Source organism: Panthera tigris, chromosome D1 (assembly GCF_018350195.1).
Source record: "Panthera tigris isolate Pti1 chromosome D1, P.tigris_Pti1_mat1.1, whole genome shotgun sequence".
Classification (NCBI taxonomy): domain Eukaryota; kingdom Metazoa; phylum Chordata; class Mammalia; order Carnivora; family Felidae; genus Panthera; species Panthera tigris.
The window spans coordinates 22,563,103-22,583,780 of record NC_056669.1 but is presented as its reverse complement, the minus strand read 5'-3'; the positions used below and the strand labels follow the sequence as shown (position 1 = coordinate 22,583,780).

Genomic DNA, 20,678 nt, shown 5'->3' with positions numbered 1-20,678 from the left:
CTGATAGACTTTGCTAAAATACAATCTTCCAAATTTCTATTAAATAATAAATTTCTATGATCATCTCTGAGCATACTAACGGTGCTGAAAGTCTCCTCTGTATTTCTGTTTATTTAAGCTATCTTTAAAAAAATTGTGTGTTTGAATAAAGGCAGAAACATCTTTCCTCTGTCATCTGAAGCCCAGGAAGACCCCTGAGAACTGGAGGCATGTGGCACCGTTGTCTCTGGCGTCCAGCACTACTCCTAACAGAGACAACGTCAGTTCCATTTCTTTCTGCCATTTATGCTTCTTTCTAGAAGGGCCTAGTACCTTCCTTATACTGTCATAGGTGCTGGAGTCTCACAAAGGTGGGTGTGGTGGGGTCTTCTGCTGATTTTCCTCCTTGACGCTCGCTAGACCCTTTCTACTAAAGATTTATGTCTCCCTTGAGGAAAACGAGAAAAATTTTTTCTTTGATAAATCCTTCCCATTTTTTTTTTTTTTGTTCTGGAATGCTGAATGGATGTTGGTGTTGCCCTATGGGTTGACTTGCGCATGTGTGGGAATTCCTCATACAGGGGTGTCTGGGAGGCTCAGTCAGTTGAGCATCTGACTTCAGCTCAGGTCATGATCTCAAGGCCCGAGTTCAAGCCCCACGTCGGGCTCTGTGCTTGTAAGGGTTAAATTGTAGTGTAGAGCTAATGCTTAGCTTGAAAAATAACAGCTTTGTGTTGACACTGAAGGTTAAGAGATAACAGCCTTTCTTTGCTCTGGTAAACTACGCCTCATACCCTTGTAAATTAGGCTTCACCAATTAAGGCAACAAAAGTTCAAAGAAAAGAGCATCAGAGGTAGGGTCAAGGAGATCCACTGGTTGCAACTTAGAGGCAGAAAGCCTAAAGTAAACACCTCATTAGGCAACTGTTTCTAACTCATCTGGAACCTGTTTCTTTGTTCTGTTCCCAGGTGATGATAAAACGATGTGATCGGTTATAAAAACTCTGTCCCCCGGCTGTTCGGGGCCGCACTCTTATCAAGAGTGTTGGTCCCGATCGATCGGTCGGCCTTGCCTCTCAATGTAATAAACCTTGTTGTGACTGTCACTGGTGCCCGTAGCATTCTGTTTCAGGAGTCGTGTGGATGCAACATATTCACAGCTCAGAGCCTGGAGCCTGCTTCAGATTCTGTGTCTCCCTCTCTCTCTGCCCCTTCCCTGCTCACACTCTGTCTCTCTCTGTCTCTCAAAACAAATAAACATTTAAAAGAGAGAGAGAGAGAGAGAGAGAGAGAGAGACAATACCTCTACATTATTTTTGACTTTGTCACTTTTCTGGGCCGGGGGAGATGGAAGGCACAGATAGGTAGGAGAGGAGGGGGAGGGTACAATACCCAGAAGGGGTTTTCAAGAAGGAGGGAACAGCCAGTCGCAAATGCTCCTGGGGACTTAGGGAGAGACGGGGGGACAACGCTGGCGCCGTGTCCTGAACGCCCTGCCCTCTGTGGCCACGTGAAGCTCAGGGCAGCGCAGCCTCTGAGAATATGCGCCCTGACAGGCTCTGTCCGGCCACAGTTTCAGATCCTATCAAAAATGCTCTTGTCCCGGGTGCGGCTCACTTGTCACATAAACATTGGAAGCGCCCCAAGTGGCGAATCCCTCAGACACACCTGGGGTTTGGCCTCCCCCACCCCACCCACATACACACACCCCACAGCCTGAGCCAACACCCTGATCGTGGCTAGAGTGGAGACTTCCCCAGAAGTCTCCTCAGGTCCCCCCCCCCCCCCCCCGACACAGCAGTGGCAGATTCAGCCAAGGGGAAATTCATGTCCCCTTCCTGCTCTTTGTCCCCCGGACTCTCCACCCCTCTGGCCTCAGGAGGCCCTGTGAGGAGGAGCCTCCCAGAGCACATGAAGCCATTCTGTTACTTCTCAGAAATTGACTCTGGTTTTCCTTTACGTGATTTTTTGTGGGCCCTCTGAAATCTTACCAGGGCAGGAAACGTAAGGGTAGAAAGAATGGATTCATTAGCACTGGACTCTGAGGTCCAAAAATGGCCTCACTTCTCATTCTCTTAAAGTCATCTCTGTTCTGATGCCCAACCACCACCTACCCGGGTGGTAAATAATTGCGACTCTGTTATTTGGGGGCTTCCCCCCACCTCTCATTTCCTTCGGGGGGGAGTGTCTGGAGAAGAGACACATCAGTGCCGCTCATGAATTTTTGCCTGAACTGACAGCAGAAATGCCCATGCTGAAGCACCTGGTCCATTTGGTTTCATGCCAGGGCCTCACTGGTTCCGGCCGAATCTGAAATCCATGGGGATCAGGGGCCACCTCCGTGCATGAAATGCCAGCCTTCCCCCTGTGAGGTCACCCGCTCCTGCAGGTGCTGCCAGAATCAAGGTGGGAGAAACGACCCCATCTCCCAGAAACCCCCAGGCATCCAGCCTCTCCCCTCCATCTGGGCAATCCTGCCAAGGGCTTCAGGCTTCCAGAGAAACCAGCAAGTAGTGAAGGTTGTTCTCCAACTACTTCTGTTTGTGCTTGCCAAAAAATCCTCCCTGGGGCCACGAATAAAAGGGACTGGAAGCTTCTTAGAAGAAAGTGGAAGCTATGGGGGAAGGGGAGAGAGGAAAGACAAAAGAGTTTAGGAGGTCAGCCAGGTATCCTGCCACAAAATGGTTTTGTCCTTGAGTTGATGTTCTCCAAAAGGAAAAGAGGTCCTAGGGGAGCTTTGGCCTGCTTGTGTCCATGCCCCAGTGAGAGGAGAGGGGCCGGGCAGAGCCCCAGGCGGGGCAGAGACCCAGGCCTGGCGGGAGCTCCCGGGAGCACTGCTGGCTGGTCTTCGGGAGAAATGATGTGTGTGTGGGACCCGGATGAAAAGCCTGCTGTCTACCAGCTTCACTTGCAATCCCGACGCTGTGAGCCTGGGGGGAGCACCTGCCCTGGGCAGCTGTCCCCACATCGGCCACCTGCACTTCCTGCGAGTGACACAGCACAGGTCACGTAGACAGTCTTCTCATGATCTCAGGACCTCCCACCCGTTCGGCTAATCACACATATTTCACATCGTGAGACGCGTTCCCCACATACCGTCAGGATCGCAAGCTGCCCAGGGGACTGTGATTCCACCTTCTGTCCCCAGGCCCCGATCCCCAGCGACAACCGGAGTTTATCTGTGAGTACATCCCACAGCCAAGGGGTTGTCGTGTCTCACCTCCTCCGATTCGTTTTATGAAAGTTATTAGCACCGATTTTCCTTTTCAGGACGTGAAATACTGTCCCCCACCCGCTGCCTCCCACACATGTGATGCTGGGAATGAATCACTGTACCTGAAGCAGACTCTGGGAGGGAGGTCGCCCTCGGTCCCCTCTGGGGTAAGTCCTAAATTCAGGTCCAGTATCATGTGCTGCCCCGACGTCGTGTGGAGCCTCGACGACCCAGCCCTAAATTTCCCACCTCGTTGTGTCCTGTGGAGAAGGTTCTAGTGAGCCAGCCCCTCATTAGGGCACCTGCTGTCGTCCTGCTCATCCCCACACGGCAGATTTCAGGTCCCTGACAGCCATGGTATTATTCCTATGACCCGCTCACACCCTGTCTGCGAACTAGGGGTCACCTCGCCTCTTCCTTCTACAGAACCGCCCTCCACAGTCCCTCTGTGGTCACAAACCCATGTGCAGCCCGCTTAGGCTCCTCCATGGCGTGTCCTGTGTGGCATGATCCGCAGGCAGTGCCGTCTTTCTCCCCCTGCCTCGAAATATGTGACGGAAAAAGTGTTGTCATCTCACCTGTCCCCTGTCACACGGTGAGCTGTGGCCACCTTCCTACCTGCGGAGCGGGACCCCTCCCTCCTCAACGGGGTGAAGGAGGCACACACCACCTTCTGCTCCGGGGAAGGAAGCACCGTGGCCCGGGAGTCGGCAGGGTCCCCTGGACTCAGGTTTTGCAGACAGAGTCCGGGAGAAGCTCTGAGGGAATGTGTCCCTTCGGGCTGAGCCGAGCAGCTGGGTCCACTCCGTCTTCCTGTCAGAGCCTTTCAGAAATCACGTGAGTGACTTCACGGAGTGTAGGAAGAACCATTGGACCCATAACGGTTTTGAAGTCAATACGGCCATGGAGCCAGACCAGGGCCCCGAAGAAGGCCTCTCAGAAGCCGAGACTTTCACCAGAGAGACTTCTAGAAGGTGACATGGAGCAAAGTGGTGTCGGGGATTAGAGACAAACCATTTCTACCGAGGTGGCCACCGGCTCCAGGGACTGACCGGTCCTTCCCGGAGGAGTCAGAACCGCGTGGGACTGTGCGGAGCAGGGCCCACGGGTGCTGCGTGGCCAAGCGCTGGAGCCACGTGTGGGAGAGAGATACCAGCTGTGAGCCTGGCCACATCGCTGACCCTCAGTCTTCAAATGCACAAAGCGGGAGTAAGGACACCTCGGGAACCGGAAGTGGGGGAGCAAAGGGAAGTGCTCATCCAGCTCTTGTCTCAGCGGCTGGTCCTGGGTAAATGCTCAGCGAAAGTAATTATCCTTACTGAATCTTCCAGAGCCCTTCGGGCACATGGAAAATAAGAAAGCTTCCTGGAATGACCTCACTGCTCTGGGGGGCTTGGCAGGCATCGGCTGGGGAGGAAGGACAGCAGGAATGTGTGTGTGGGTGTGGGTGTGTGGGTGTGCGTGTATGCGTGTGTGTGTGTGTGTGTGTGTGTGTGAACTTGCACTGACATCCGGGGATAAAGAAGGGTCCCTCATTCATTCAGCCTAAAGCCAAGAAGGTGTGAGCAGACCATCCCAGTGGAAGGCATACGCATTCGGGACTGACTGTACTTGAATCTTACATTTGGCTCTTTCCCTGGGTGGGGATAAGCATTGGGACCCTCTCTCTTGAGGGGTGAAGGCGGCAAGCCCCGGTGCCAGTCAGCCCCATTGTCAGGAGGGCCAAAAACAGGGACTCGGACACCATTCTGTCCCCGGAACCATGCTGTTTACACCTTCGTGACACCCTCCAATCAATCCATGAGATATTCACCACCCTCGCATAAAATAGGCCTGCGTAGATGATTCTGCCCCACCATGGGCTGCTGTCAGTGTTCTGAGCGGTCTAAGGTGGGCCAGGCTAAGCTATGATGGGTAGCCGGTTAGGTGTGTGCTCAGTGCCCTTTTTCTTGACTTAGGATTTTTCCTACTCAGGATGAGTTTGTCCGGAAGTAATGTCATCGGAAGTCAAGGCAGATCTGCGTTAGTTTCCTGTTGCTGCTGAAAATCAACACCGCGACTTAGTGGTTTAAAGCAACACGTATTTATTTCTTAGTATTCTGGGGTTCAGAGAGTCTCGTGGGGCTAAAATGGAGATGTCGGCAGGGGTGGATCCTTCCGGAAGTTCTGAGAGAAAACCCTTTCCTTGTTTCTTTCAGCTTCTGGAGGCTGCTGGCATTCCTCAGCTTATGACCCTGTCCGTCATCCCAACCTCTTCCTTCCATCACCACATCTAACACTACTGACGGATGAAGGGGGGCTCTGGGTGGTTCAGTTGCTTAAGCGACCGACTTCGGCTCAGATCATGATCTCGTGGTTCACAAGTTCGAGCTCTGCATTGGGCTGTGTACAGACCGCTCCGAGCCTGGAGCCTGCTTCAGATTCTGTGTCTCCTCCCCAGCTCGCACTCTGTCTCTCTCTCTCTGTCAAAAATAAATAACACTGCTGTCTGATGATCTGTCTTCCTCTGTAAGGAATCTTGTGATTACTCAAGTCCCACTCAGAAAATCCAGTCTAATATCCCCATCTCCAGAGCCGTAATGACAGGTGCAGATCCCGTCTTTGCTACAATAACAGTCACAGGTTCCAGAGATTAGAACATGGACACATTTGAGAGCCACCATGCGGATACTATATACTGTCCTGTATTTAGTACATATTATATACACTACACACACTCGCAGACACACATACACACATGTGTGTGTATACTAGCATGCATGTATATGTGTATATGTATATGCATATATATAAAGACTTGTAATACGTGTATGTGTTTCTTTATGTGTGTGTGTATATGTACACATATATGTATACATGTATATGTACACATATGTATACATATACAATTTATTTTCAGAAACGGACTCATGTAATCATGGGAGTGGACAAGTCACGTGTATAGGATGGGCCGCCTCCAGCCGGGACACTCAAGCAGGGTCCACGCCGCAGGCTTGGACAGAATTTCTTCTTCTCCAGGAAACTGCTTTTGCTCTTCAGGCCTGCAACTGATTGGATGAGATGCACTCTTATTAGTGAGGGTGATGTCTCTTCCTCAAAGTCAACCGTCCACGTCTGCAAAATATCTTCGCGGTAGGACCCGGACTAATGTTGGCCTCGGTCACCGCAAACTGCAGCCTATCTAGTTGACACATAAAACCTTCCGTCACCGATGCGGAGATCAACGTTTTCCATCCAGTTGCGCGGCATTTTCAGCCCCTGTTATTGCGGATACATTTTCCCTCCTTTCTCCTCTCCTGAACCCCAATACACATCTGTGTGCGGGCTTGATGGCACCCCACAACCCCCGACACTCCGCTCATTTTGTTTCACGCTTTGCTCTCTTTTCCTCGGATTGCATAGTCTCTCTCTATTGACCTCTTGAGAATTTCTGATTGCTTCTTCAACCATATGTACCCGCGACCCCTCGCAAGATGTTTTTCATGTAAGCTGACTTGTAAACTCCAGAATGTCCGTTCGGTTCTTTTTCACGATTTCTATCTCCTTGTTGGTTTGCCGTTTGATGAGACGTCCGTTTCCTTTAGTTCTTGAACGTGGCCACGAGGGCTGCCCGGCCGTCTTGGTTAAACGTGACACCAGACTGTCTCAGAAGTTTGTCTTCTCCAGCTTCATTGAGGGATAATTGACAATAAAAATGACGTATATTTAAGAGGTCCCATGGAGTGATTTCACACACACGTATATTGTGAAGTGGTCGCCACAGCAAGCTAATTAATCACTGCACACAGTTACCACTTGTGCATGTGTGCTGAGGACACGTTAGATTCACTCTCGGCAAATGGCACGTGCACAGCACAGTGTTCCCTATGGTCACCATGCCCACACTGGTTCCTCAGAACTCCGTCCTCTTGGAACTGAGTGTTTGAACCCTTTGGGCCACATTTCCCCCACACCCTCATCTCAGACGGATTCTGTTACCATTTCCTGGCTGAGAGTGGGTCACGCTTGCCTGTTGCGTTGATGCCTCAAAGTTTTTGGATGAAACTGGATACTTCAGGTAAATTATTGTCGCAGCGCCGGATATCGATTCCCACTCTTTCACCCCACCTCCAAACCAGGGCTTTTGGGTGTTGTTTTCTTGACTGGACTCAGTGACTTGCCTGGACGATTTTAGTGAGGCTGATTTTCCTTCGATGAAAACATCCACCTTCTCCCCACAGAGGGACAGCTGTGTGCCCCCCGCAGTTACCGGGAGGGCGGTCTAGCAGGACCCTTCCCCAAGGTGTCTTTCTCTCTGCCTCCATGGCTTCAAGCAAACTGTGAGGCTCCAGTAATTACTGGTTAATGGCTGAGTGTTTTCCACCAGGCCCTGGGGCAGAGAGAGCTCCCCAGTTTGAATTTGCTGGTTGTCTTCAGGGCTATTTCCAGAGATTTGAAAGGATGGTTTACAAAAGTATTTTTCACCAGTTATGAGTCTCTCACTGGGCAGGGTGAGGTGGGTTAGCAGTTCTCATGACACCATCTGGAATGGAAACCCTGCACTCACTGTAATCCAGCATCCTGAAGAGTAAGAAAATGTTATTAAAAAAGAAATAGTGAGGGGCGCCTGGGTGGCTCAGTCGGTTGAGCGGCCGACTTCGGCTCAGGTCATGATCTCACGGTTCGTGGGTTCAAGCCCCGTGTCGGGCTCTGTGCTGACAGCTCAGGGCCTGGAGCCTGTTTCAGATTCTGTGTCTCCCTCTCTCTCTGCCCCTCCCCCATTCATGCTCTGTCTCTCTCTGTCTCAAAAATAAAAATAAACAATAATGAAAAAAAAAAAGGGAGAAATAGTGGGGCTGCATGGGTGCCTGATTCAGCTGAGTGTCTGCCTTCGGCTCAGGTCATGATCTCATGGTTGGTGAGTTTGAGCCCCACATTGGGCTCTTTGCTGTCAGCACAGAGCCCGCTTTGGATCCTCCCTTCCCCTCTCTCTCTGCACCTGCCCTGCTCATGCAGGCTCTCTCAAAAATAAACATTGAAAATAAAATTTAAAAAGAGTGAGATTTAAAAAACAAAAAGAAAAGAAAAACCAACTACGGGTTACTTGTAGCATAATACTTAAAGACTTGGGGAGAAATACTTCCCTCTGTACCAGTTTGTCCAAACAGGACAAAACAATGCAGATGTGTTTCATTTCCAAGAACTGAGTCAACACCACCACCACAATCTATTGTGTTCTGGCCTGCACTTTACAAAAGTCTAAGCATGTGTCTATTTCTGTCTTTATTGAATAGGAACGAATGTTTAAAAGGGTAAGTATCTTTACTCACACCGTGCTTCAACACTTCCCTTAAATACGGCAAACTTCTTTAGAAGGGGACTCACTCCCTAATTCACTTGAATTTCTCAAATTCTTAAGTTATGTAAGCAGGCTGTATTATTCCATTTTGAGATTGGGAATTTGAGATAGAAATGAGCGATGTCCTCTTATCCAACTCGGTGCCCTGAGTTGGACCCGTGGAGGGAGCAGGGCCAGTATTGCTGGGGGGCAGGCAGGGCCCGGGCTCCTCAGGCACTGCGTCCACTCTGTGTCCCGGGGAAGGGCGGCTTCGCCCGGCTGCCATTGGCCGCTCCCCCAGCCCACAGGTATAAAGCCCGCGTCCTCGCAGATGCTGGGCGCCTGCAGTCCTGCCTTGTTCTGCCAGTCGTCGGGGCTGGGGCCAAACGGAGAGATGGGTCACTGCCTGTTGCTGCTGCTGCTGCTGGTCCTGTCCTCACAGCTGGGCTTCCTACAAGGTGAGTCCCTGGGGAGCACACGGGAGGGCAGTGAGGACGACGAGGATCGGGTGAGTGGCAGACTCCAGCTCCAGAGGTGACCGCTCTCTCTGACTCTCTGTCTGCCTGTCTCGTCATGACTCGACCCAACGGGGAAGGTTACTATGTGAGTTATCATCGAACTGGGGACATCTGGCTTTTGTAGGGATACATGTCTCTGTCTTTCTGCTCGTACCTTTGTTTGTCATAATTTCATCTAGTTCAACACTTTTCAGGCTGAGATGTGCTGGGACTCCCTTCCTTGAAAAGTTTAAGATTTCGATCGTCGGGTTATCCTGTGGAATCGGGATGGTCCCTCGCCCCAAACGTGGTTCAGATGTCCGGACACGTGATGCCACATCGCACCCAGAGGGAATGGCAAGGCTTTTCACTTGCCACCTGAGGCTTTCTGGGGAGAGCAGGGCCCTAGTCCCACTGGTATCTCAGTGGCCAAGGAGCAGGGAAGGGAGACTGGCTTGGGATTTACATGGCACTTGGGAGAGGGCAGGGGAGGGTTCCAGGATGCAGTGAGGTCTGTATGGTTGGAACCTCCCGCCCATGCCAATGCAGAAGCCCCAGGACCCATGTGTGGGGCAGAAGGCGTGAACCCGGAGAGCTGTCAGCTATCAAACATCAAAAAATGGAGCCAGATATTTTGTTAATGGGAACAAAATTTAGGGTTCAGTACCACTGTGGGACACTTAGATTGAATCATAAACTAGCCATTCAGAGGCTCGATCATTTTCCACAACTGCTCGCTGACAGGCGTTGCTGAAAGCAGTGTGGGTCTCATATCACCTTCGATGCAAAACTCTATTAATTCAGCTATTGCCGCTGTGGGTGTCGGCATACGTACATATTAAAAGCCATTTATAGTTGACGCACATACACACACACACACACACACACACACAGACTATGACAATTGTTCAAACACAATTAAGATACAACTAATTTGTTTTGTAGTCACATTATCACCACAAAATAAATGAGTTTATGTTCCATGTAAATAGAAACACTGAATTTATCACAGCATTCACAGAGTCAGATGTTTTACCTTCTACAGAATAGTGCCCACAGCTTTCATCTGACCCCGTGGATTGACTGAAAAGTGCAATGGTCGCTGGCAGCATTTCTTTGCAATGTTCTCCGTCTGCAGGTGGAATGAGCCTATTAAGAGTCCACATTTCTTTTTTGGCACATGCACTGGAAGACTCAGAATAAAAAACATGCCAAACTGAGGCGCCTGGATGGCTCAGTTGGTTAAGCATCCGACTCTTGACTGAGGCTCAGGACGTGATCTCAGGGTCGTGACATCCAGCCCTGCATCGGGCTCTGCCCTGTGCCTGGAGCCTGCTTAAGATTCTCTCTTTCCTTCCTCCCTCCCCCACTCACGCTCTCTCTCTCTCACTGTCAAGAAAAAAATGCTGACTGAATTCTGACAACACTCATTCCATGAATCACAGGACCAGGCTGAATGTGTGCCTGCACTTCTAGAGGCTGCCTGCAGGGGGCAGTCCTGCTCACTATGATCTGACTGCGGGAGGAGGTAAGACCCCTCCACCTGCCCCACCTGAATCCACAGGTCACTGAGGTCCATGTGTGAGGACAGAGAGTGGCCAGGGAAGACGGTCACCTGCTGCCATCAGGATGCAGCACAGACACAATCATTTCAGCTCACACTCGAGGAGCCTGAGATGCTGACCCTCAAGGGACACGCAGACACAGACACTTCCTGAGGGCTCCCTAGGTGAGACCCCAGGACAGGCCTCCGGATGACAAGTGTGAGTCAGGCAGCCACAAACAGCAGAGTGGTGGCCAATAGTCATTCTGCATTTTCTTCCCTTGCGCCTCTTGTTTGTCAAGGAAGCTATAACCCTGAACATAAAAGCACAGCTAACACTTTAAACCGCTTCTCCATTTCATTTTGCTGCTGCTGTCGTTGTGTGCTGAGTACTGCGTAAGGCTAAGATTGGACCTGATGGCTCCTTGCTTTGGTAAAGTCATTCCCCGTATGAGAAAATTAGTCTCTCACATCTAATAGGAAATTCCTAGGGAAGAGAATTCATTAGCCCAGTTGGGTCAAATGTCCACCATGTTTACAGTCAACTCAGACCAGAGGAGAGAGTCTTGTAAGAATCACATGGTTTGGCCTTTGAGGAGGTGTGTCCACACCCACCCCCCAGCCCATGGCAAGTTGTGAGTCTGTGACAAAGCCGCACTGTTGCCATCCTGAGATCATTAGCAGGTGACGACCAGTTAGAACCTGTCTTTTCTGAGGAGGGAAACCTCATGAGTAAAGGAAACTCCCAGCGGATGAAAATTTTGCCTCCATACAAGTGCCCGGGGTCATCAGAAGGCGTGGCTTAACATCAGAGCGTCTTTAGTGTCCAAGCGGGATGGACAGGAAACTGGATCAACGAATGCGTCACGGGTCCTCTGCCGAGCCTGACCAGAACTGGGCTGCCAGCTAATGACTCTGCTCCATCCCCAGCATCAGAACTCATGCATAATTTGCATGTGTACAGAGGAGCCCTGGGACAAGGAGGTTTGGGGGACAGGCTAGGGTCCTAATGATGAAAGAAGCCAGATAGACAGCAGTGGGATTTCTGACTGTCCAGCCCTTGTGGATGGATTTGAGTTGAACGGGTTCAGAGTCCGCCACCCCAAAATACATCAGGTGACAAAGGATTATTTTGAGCTGAAAGCAATTTCTGAGAAGCAGATACAAGAACAACTCTCTGCCCTCTAGGGAGGGCAGGAGGCTGCTTGGTCACTAGGGGAGACCTTAGACGCCAGCCCTGAGGAATCGACATAAGGATCTTTACTAAGCAGCCCTTCCATTCTTTCCCCCATATGGTTACCTTCCCATATTTGGCCGCCTGGGGAGGTATAAACCCCTTTTCTTTCCTTTTGTCACTTCTGAACAAAGTGGTTCTTTGTTAAGATGCTGTAGGAGCGCCAGTGGCGATCATTCACTCGAGTTACTCATCCCTGGCTATGCTCGTGCATACACGTGAGTGACGCTGGTGTCAACACGCTGTTTGGTTTTCCTCTTCTTCTTCCTTTTTTTTTTTTTTAAATGCACGTGGTACAAAGAAATGTCAGGTTAAAAAAATAGTTTATTTAGGGGTGCCTGGGTGGCTTGCTCAGTTAAGCGTCTGACTCTTGGTTTCGGCTCAGGTCATGACCTCACGGTTCATGAGTTTAAGCCCGATAGTGGGCTCTGTGCTGACATCTTGGAGCCTGGAGCCTGCTTCAGATTCTGCGTCTCCCTCTCTCTCTTTCTGCCCCTCCCCCACTCGCACCCTTTCTCTCAACAATAAATAAACATTTAAAAAAAAATGGGGCGCCTGGGTGGCTCAGTCGGTTAAGCGTCCGACTTCGGCTCATGTTATGATCTCGCGGTTTGTGAGTTCAAGCCCCACATCGGGCTCTGTGCTGACAGCTCAGAGCCTGGAGCCTGCTTCGGATTCTGTGTCTCCCTCTTTCTCTGGCCCTTCCCTTCTCGAGCTCTGTCTCTCTCTCTCTCTCTCTCTCTCTCTCAAAAATAAAAAATAAACTTAAAAAAAAAAAAAAAGAGCTCAACTGACTGAGCCACCCAGGTTCCCCTGGTTTTCCTCTTCTTGATCTGCCTTTCCCAGGTAGCCACTGGCGGCATCCAAAGGTGTTCCTCCCTACGGAGTCCTGTGAGGAAAGGAGCCACAGGCAGAAGTGGAGAAGCTGTTTCAGGACAGTGTGTGAAGGGGAATCTGGGGACCAGCGCCTCTCTTGCCGGCTGGCTCTGTGGGGAAAAGGAGGACCCGACATCATTGGTAGGCACACTGGGGTTCCCAGTGTGGGGGACACAGCAAGAGAGCTCTGAGACCCCTGGAGCAGCACTGAGGAAACAGCAAGGACACAAAAAGAAAAAGAGCACTGGGTGTCACGGGCAGGCTCCTGAGACGTGCTGGGCCCCAGTCTCCATGTGGGGGAGACCGAAACGGGGAGCACAGAATACCCGGTCAGGTCACAAATGTTTGACTTTTAATCAGTATATGGGGCTTTGTGGTCCTCATTTGCTGGGTTATTCTTTCCCTTGTAACAGAGGTCAAATGTGGGTGCAAATTGAGGCGTCTGATGGGGGGGCAAGTGGGGGGCAGGGTAGGGGTCAGGGGATGGAACCGGACTCCATCCACTGAGTTCATCAGACCATCCGGATCTTGGGCACATGAGATTGCAAGATCACATTTCTTGCAATTTGGAGTCAAGGGACAGTGGAGTGTGGGAGAAATTGTGTACAACGCTTTGAGCTCCGGCCCTATGAATCTCCATGTTCATTTACCTTTCCGTAGAGACCTTGGAGACTATGTTAAAGACAGTAGCATAAAAACTTGAAAGGAGCTAGGATCCCTAAATAATCACCACCACCTCGTTGAACTGTGCCATGGGTGAGCATTCATTTTTTATTGTTTTAGGACACCGCCATTTCAGAGATTTTTGTCACAGCAGCCCGCCTACACCAACTAATGCATCATTTATGGCCACCTCATTTCCTATCCTTTTCAGCATCTCAGGACTCTCCCTCTTCCTTCAGCTGGCTGCCTCCAGAACCACACAGAATCACAAAACCCAGACCTTGCCTTTTTAAAGTGCAAATCAGTGTGGTCCTCGAAAGGAAGAAAGCACGCCTGGACCCACCTATGCCCACCACTCTTCACCCCGGTTTGATTTTAAAATATCCCAGTGGCATCTCATAAAGAGGAAGAGAAAAGGTGGCTGGGCCTGACACAGACCTAGTTTGCGATTTCCCCCCCTATTCAGTGCACGTAGTCTTAAAGCTCATGAGAGTTGAAAGGTATGTTGAGTCAGCTTTATCCACCAGCTCAGGGCAAAGCTGGGCCCCATCTTTAGAACTTGTTGCAGAAAGGTGAGTCATTACAACATCTCTCCTCCAAAGTAACAGCCGGATTAAAGAGCATCAAAGGGAAACACACACTGCTACAACCTTGGTATCCATATGAAAGGGTGTCATCTGCAGAAGGGCAGAGAAGAGGACAAATGAGACCCCGAAGCCTGGACTGCAGACCCACGGCTGTGGGGTTCAGCATGTCCTGGTGAACAGTGTTCATTAAATATTGCTGAATGAACCAGTAGATCTTTGCATTAACAAATTAATCAAGGAATGAGGAGCAAATGGAAACATCCTTCAAGGATGCCTGCTCTCTGCCTCCCAGGATTGAGATATTTGAGATAGAGCCCCCTAGTGTATCCTTCGTAGGCCAGCTCTGGGGACTCTGTGTCCTAGGGTTCAATCCCTCCCCACACAGGAGAGGTCAGGAAGGGGTGAATAGAAAATGCCCTAATACCCTCTCCACCCCCCACCCCCGCCCATGTCTGCTTCTTGTAACACAACTCTCTACCACACTCAGGTCAGGGTCAGTGGGATTTTAGCAGCCCTTCCAGTCACCCCAGGAGCTAACAGAAGATCCCGTCTTCTTTTCTTACAGGTATTGGCCCAATTAGTGGCCACTGGCAGCTGAGTACCAGAACTAGGTGACACAGCTTCACAAGCTTAGTGACAAAAGAAAATCAACCCCTGCCTATACTGCTGCTACTTCCAGGGTTCCTAAGGCCCCAGTTCCCTGGGTCCTAGAGTCACTTGCCTTGTCCTGGGGGCCCCAGCTCCATTGGTCCCATGAAGGATTCATACCACTCCCAACCCTGAACCTCCACTCTTAGCACTTAACTTCAGGCAAGGGTCACCCAGGTGACTTCTCAGGACCCACCTACCTTCGTAGACCTTCCTCAGGAAGCACCACTGGCTGCCTTGAGTCTCGCAGACACTTTCCCCAGTCTCGCAAACCCCGCTGGCGTTGACTCGTGGACACTGGAAACACGGTAGAGCTGGAAAGTCAAAACCCGCATGATGAGCCTCGGCCACCACTGCCTCCTGGCAGATCAGCAGGGAGCACACCTTCTGGGCCACACGCAGCCTGGAGGGGGCTGGTTCCCGGGGCCTGAAGAGGGGGCTGAGAGCGGGGGATTCCTGGGTGCTTGGCACACCCCTGGGAGGAGGCATACGTGAGTACGGACAGGATCCCCCTCTACTCCCAGGGATGGAGGAGGATATGGGAGGGTCAGAAGGAGGGAAGGAGGCAAGTCAGGGAGGGCAGAGGAAAGGAGAAGAAAGGAAGGAGGAGGGAGGAGCTGCGGGTGTCACCGGCAGACGTCTCACCCGCAGCCCCAGCTCTTCACTCATCTCCAGCCTTAGCATGGGCAGCTGCTTGTCCCGCCCTCACTCTGCAACTACGAGCGCCTGCTATGTGCGAGGCACTCTCGCAGATGTTGGGAACAGAGTGACAGGAGAGAGACATGAAACACGCATGTCACTTAGGCACTAAGTCAACAAATAAATAAGAGAAATGACTCACAGAGGACAAGGGAGAACTTCGGGTCCTGGTGACAGAGGAAGAACATGGTCCTGAGTGAACGTGACCTAGCGGGGTGGGAGGCAGTAGGGCTGTTTCCTCATCTGGGGGCTCAGAGGAGTGTTCGGAGGGGTCACTTAGCTCAAACATGAGCAACTGAAAGAAAGAAACGCTGACTCTTTAAACACCTGGGAGATGTTGGGACACCGGTTCCGGGAAGACACATGGGCAAGTGCAAAGGCTCAGAGACAACATTGGTCTGGCCGGTTCTAGGAAGGAAAAAGGCAGCAGAGGGAGAGGGAGGGGGAAAGGTTGGCAGACTGGGGAAGTGAGACTGAAGGGGTCCCGAGGACCAGATGCGACGGGCTCTTCTTGGGGCTGCAATGTCCACTCAGGGGCCCCACCATCGTGGCTGCTGTCTGTGTGCAGGGTGACTGGTCCCACATGGCCCCCCGCATGTTGGCCAAGTATCCAAGGACTCCTTTTCTTCTTGCCATTTTGATCCTGTTTTGCTGGTTTTTTTCTGAATATCAATGAGCCTGGTGCTGGGACCCCTTCACTGCCACAACGTCAAGCCGACACACGATCCTTTCTACTCGAGGAGACTCTCCTATGTTACCAACTCCAGACACGGCTGCCTCGGCCTTGCATGAGTCCTATTAAATTCTCAACTGACCAGTCTTGACCCACAGGGAGGGTCCTGTCTATGCCCCTATTCAGTAGGAAGAAGTTATAGAAGATGAGACCTTCCGTCGTCAGCAACCTTAATGATTTAAGGGTCAAGTTTGTTCAGGGGGCAAAATGATGGGAGAAAACAACAGAAGCGGGACTTGGCTGTGGTTCACAGTCTCGGGCAGAATTCCTGAGGTTCCTGCAGCCACGTCAACGACTTCTTTTAGTGTTTTACCACCATAGCTTTGCTCTTGTTACTGTTAGTTCCCTCTGCTAACCGTTGACAACCCCCCGCCCCCGAAAATATATGTTAGCAATCACCTTGCAGACATATGGCCCAGCTGCTACACATTTGAAGGTCTTGTGACTAATGTTTTACGAGACAACAATAAAAGCAGCCTTATCTTAACAACAGCTAGCGCTCCAAGGTCCTGGACACCTTGTCTTTACCATGTACAAATTCCTTGGAGACTAGACTATCCTTCACTCCCTAACTAACAAGTACATATTCAATCACTTCTCACAATCCCAGGGCAGCTCTTTCTGCCCACAGGTCCCGTCCCTGTGCTATAACAAAAACACTTTTTTGCACCAAAAAAACCAAAAACAAAAACCATAAACCAAACCCAAAAAACCCAACAAACCCAACTAGATGGGCCCTAAGTGGATTTCCCACACGTCGTACAAGAAAATTCTTTTAATGCTGATGAGTAAGTGCAATGTTGATTATGTGCCCTGCTAGTATTTCAGCTATTTGGGGGTAAATAAAATGCATTACTAAAATTAACTTTACACATTTATTATTTTTTGAACACGTCTACTCAGAAATTCGGAATTACATACGTAGCGGGCCTTGGGACCACCGTCCGGGCCACCGTAAGAATTGGGATTTTACTCTACAAGAGGAGGCCACTGTAGGGTTCAAAGTGGGGAGTGACATGAACGGTTTCTGTGTTGTGAGCATGATGCACTTTAAGGAGGAAAGCAGGAAAGAGGCCCCGGGCAGGTGAGAGATGGGGACACAGGAAGTGGGAGAGGAGCCACTGGTCAGCAGAGTCGCTGCAGTGGGCGTCGCCCAGCCTCGGGGCCTCAGCCTTCCCCTGCACATGATGACGGCTACTGCTGCACACACACACGGACTCTAGGGGGCACACTCACCTTGCACACGGGGCTACTGGGGTCTACAGAGACACGGTTCCTGGAGGCATCCCTCTCCCAAGAGCGGGCGGGGAATCAGTGGATAGACACTCCAACTGTCTCACACTTGCTCTGGGATGGCTGGTGGCCTGAATCACACTGTCCTCCACAACGACCTGGCACGACTGGGCTCCACATGCCCACCATGAAACCAGCTTGATGATGCGTCTTCTATCAGCTTCATCCCTTCCGTGTCTCACTACCTCCCTCCCCTGCTAGTATTTCCCGGGGTCACTTACGGGACAAATGATTTGTACTCATTTCTGTCCCTGAGAGTCAGCTTCTGAGGGAACACAAGTCAGGATGATGAGTTTTCATTTACATGGAATGAGTGTTGTCAGAATTCAGTCAGTATTTTTTTTTTCTTGACAGTGAGAGAGAGAGAGCGTGAGTGGGGGAGGGAGGAAGGAAAGAGAGAATCTTAAGCAGGCTCCAGGCACAGGGCAGAGCCCGATGCAGGGCTGGATGTCACGACCCTGAGATCACGTCCTGAGCCTCAGTCAAGAGTCGGATGCTTAACCAACTGAGCCATCCAGGCGCCTCAGTTTGGCATGTTTTTTATTCTGAGTCTTCCAGTGCATGTGCCAAAAAAGAAATGTGGACTCTTAATAGGCTCATTCCACCTGCAGACGGAGAACATTGCAAAGAAATGCTGCCAGCGACCATTGCACTTTTCAGTCAATCCACGGGGTCAGATGAAAGCTGTGGGCACTATTCTGTAGAAGGTAAAACATCTGACTCTGTGAATGCTGTGATAAATTCAGTGTTTCTATTTACATGGAACATAAACTCATTTATTTTGTGGTGATAATGTGACTACAAAACAAATTAGTTGTATCTTAATTGTGTTTGAACAATTGTCATAGTCTGTGTGTGTGTGTGTGTGTGTGTGTGTATGTGCGTCAACTATAAATGGCTTTTAATATGTACGTATGCCGACACCCACAGCGGCAATAGCTGAATTAATAGAGTTTTGCATCGAAGGTGATATGAGACCCACACTGCTTTCAGCAACGCCTGTCAGCGAGCAGTTGTGGAAAATGATCGAGCCTCTGAATGGCTAGTTTATGATTCAATCTAAGTGTCCCACAGTGGTACTGAACCCTAAATTTTGTTCCCATTAACAAAATATCTGGCTCCATTTTTTGATGTTTGATAGCTGACAGCTCTCCGGGTTCACGCCTTCTGCCCCACACATGGGTCCTGGGGCTTCTGCATTGGCATGGGCGGGAGGTTCCAACCATACAGACCTCACTGCATCCTGGAACCCTCCCCTGCCCTCTCCCAAGTGCCATGTAAATCCCAAGCCAGTCTCCCTTCCCTGCTCCTTGGCCACTGAGATACCAGTGGGACTAGGGCCCTGCTCTCCCCAGAAAGCCTCAGGTGGCAAGTGAAAAGCCTTGCCATTCCCTCTGGGTGCGATGTGGCATCACGTGTCCGGACATCTGAACCACGTTTGGGGCGAGGGACCATCCCGATTCCACAGGATAACCCGACGATCGAAATCTTAAACTTTTCAAGGAAGGGAGTCCCAGCACATCTCAGCCTGAAAAGTGTTGAACTAGATGAAATTATGACAAACAAAGGTACGAGCAGAAAGACAGAGACATGTATCCCTACAAAAGCCAGATGTCCCCAGTTCGATGATAACTCACATAGTAACCTTCCCCGTTGGGTCGAGTCATGACGAGACAGGCAGACAGAGAGTCAGAGAGAGCGGTCACCTCTGGAGCTGGAGTCTGCCACTCACCCGATCCTCGTCGTCCTCACTGCCCTCCCGTGTGCTCCCCAGGGACTCACCTTGTAGGAAGCCCAGCTGTGAGGACAGGACCAGCAGCAGCAGCAGCAACAGGCAGTGACCCATCTCTCCGTTTGGCCCCAGCCCCGACGACTGGCAGAACAAGGCAGGACTGCAGGCGCCCAGCATCTGCGAGGACGCGGGCTTTATACCTGTGGGCTGGGGGAGCGGCCAATGGCAGCCGGGCGAAGCCGCCCTTCCCCGGGACACAGAGTGGACGCAGTGCCTGAGGAGCCCGGGCCCTGCCTGCCCCCCAGCAATACTGGCCCTGCTCCCTCCACGGGTCCAACTCAGGGCACCGAGTTGGATAAGAGGACATCGCTCATTTCTATCTCAAATTCCCAATCTCAAAATGGAATAATACAGCCTGCTTACATAACTTAAGAATTTGAGAAATTCAAGTGAATTAGGGAGTGAGTCCCCTTCTAAAGAAGTTTGCCGTATTTAAGGGAAGTGTTGAAGCACGGTGTGAGTAAAGATACTTACCCTTTTAAACATTCGTTCCTATTCAATAAAGACAGAAATAGACACATGCTTAGACTTTTGTAAAGTGCAGGCCAGAACACAATAGATTGTGGTGGTGGTGTTGACTCAGTTCTTGGAAATGAAACACATCTGCATTGTTTTGTCCTGTTTGGACAAACTGGTACAGAGGGAAGTATTTCTCCCCAAGTCTTTAAGTATTATGCTACAAGTAACCCGTAGTTGGTTTTTCTTTTCTTTTTGTTTTTTAAATCTCACTCTTTTTAAATTTTATTTTCAATGTTTATTTTTGAGAGAGCCTGCATGAGCAGGGCAGGTGCAGAGAGAGAGGGGAAGGGAGGATCCAAAGCGGGCTCTGTGCTGACAGCAAAGAGCCCAATGTGGGGCTCAAACTCACCAACCATGAGATCATGACCTGAGCCGAAGGCAGACACTCAGCTGAATCAGGCACCCATGCAGCCCCACTATTTCTCCCTTTTTTTTTTTCATTATTGTTTATTTTTATTTTTGAGACAGAGAGAGACAGAGCATGAATGGGGGAGGGGCAGAGAGAGAGGGAGACACAGAATCTGAAACAGGCTCCAGGCCCTGAGCTGTCAGCACAGAGCCCGACACGGGGCTTGAACCCACGAACCGTGAGATCATGACCTGAGCCGAAGTCGGCCGCTCAACCGACTGAGCCACCCAGGCGCCCCTCACTATTTCTTTTTTAATAACATTTTCTTACTCTTCAGGATGCTGGATTACAGTGAGTGCAGGGTTTCCATTCCAGATGGTGTCATGAGAACTGCTAACCCACCTCACCCTGCCCAGTGAGAGACTCATAACTGGTGAAAAATACTTTTGTAAACCATCCTTTCAAATCTCTGGAAATAGCCCTGAAGACAACCAGCAAATTCAAACTGGGGAGCTCTCTCTGCCCCAGGGCCTGGTGGAAAACACTCAGCCATTAACCAGTAATTACTGGAGCCTCACAGTTTGCTTGAAGCCATGGAGGCAGAGAGAAAGACACCTTGGGGAAGGGTCCTGCTAGACCGCCCTCCCGGTAACTGCGGGGGGCACACAGCTGTCCCTCTGTGGGGAGAAGGTGGATGTTTTCATCGAAGGAAAATCAGCCTCACTAAAATCGTCC

General features: G+C 50.6%; 1 protein-coding gene and 1 long non-coding RNA gene across 2 annotated transcripts; one reads left to right on the top strand and one right to left on the bottom strand.

Annotated features, from left to right (window-relative positions):
* Positions 1-2,917: 2,917 nt before the first annotated feature.
* On the top strand, positions 2,918-6,887 carry LOC122231203. The gene is made up of 3 exons (XR_006208396.1): positions 2,918-3,160; positions 3,250-3,360; positions 6,093-6,887. It is a non-coding gene; the product is annotated as an uncharacterized LOC122231203 (long non-coding RNA).
* A 6,503-nt stretch (positions 6,888-13,390) lies between these two features.
* Positions 13,391-19,553, bottom strand: LOC107179949 (secreted protein of Ly-6 domain 1-like). Its single transcript, XM_042958578.1, has 4 exons — positions 19,550-19,553; positions 19,066-19,222; positions 14,759-14,872; positions 13,391-14,000 (listed from the first exon to the last, which is right to left on the bottom strand). The coding sequence occupies exons 2-4, from the start codon at positions 19,190-19,192 to the stop codon at positions 13,876-13,878; spliced, it is 366 nt and encodes a 121-aa protein (XP_042814512.1). The 5' UTR covers positions 19,193-19,222; positions 19,550-19,553; the 3' UTR covers positions 13,391-13,875.
* Between the last annotated feature and the right edge of the window lie 1,125 nt (positions 19,554-20,678).

Bases quoted from the DNA above. Each gene is read 5' to 3' on its own strand.
- LOC107179949 (XM_042958578.1), bottom strand. From the start codon at position 19,192: ATGCTGGGCGCCTGCAGTCCTGCCTTGTTCTGCCAGTCGTCGGGGCTG. The intron at 14,873-19,065 runs GTGAGTCCCTGG...TTGACTTTCCAG, and splicing joins ACAGCTGGGCTTCCTACAAG to CTCTACCGTGTTTCCAGTGT. The intron at 14,001-14,758 runs GTAGGTGGGTCC...GCCCTTCTGCAG, and splicing joins CCTGAGGAAGGTCTACGAAG to ATGACACCCTTTCATATGGA.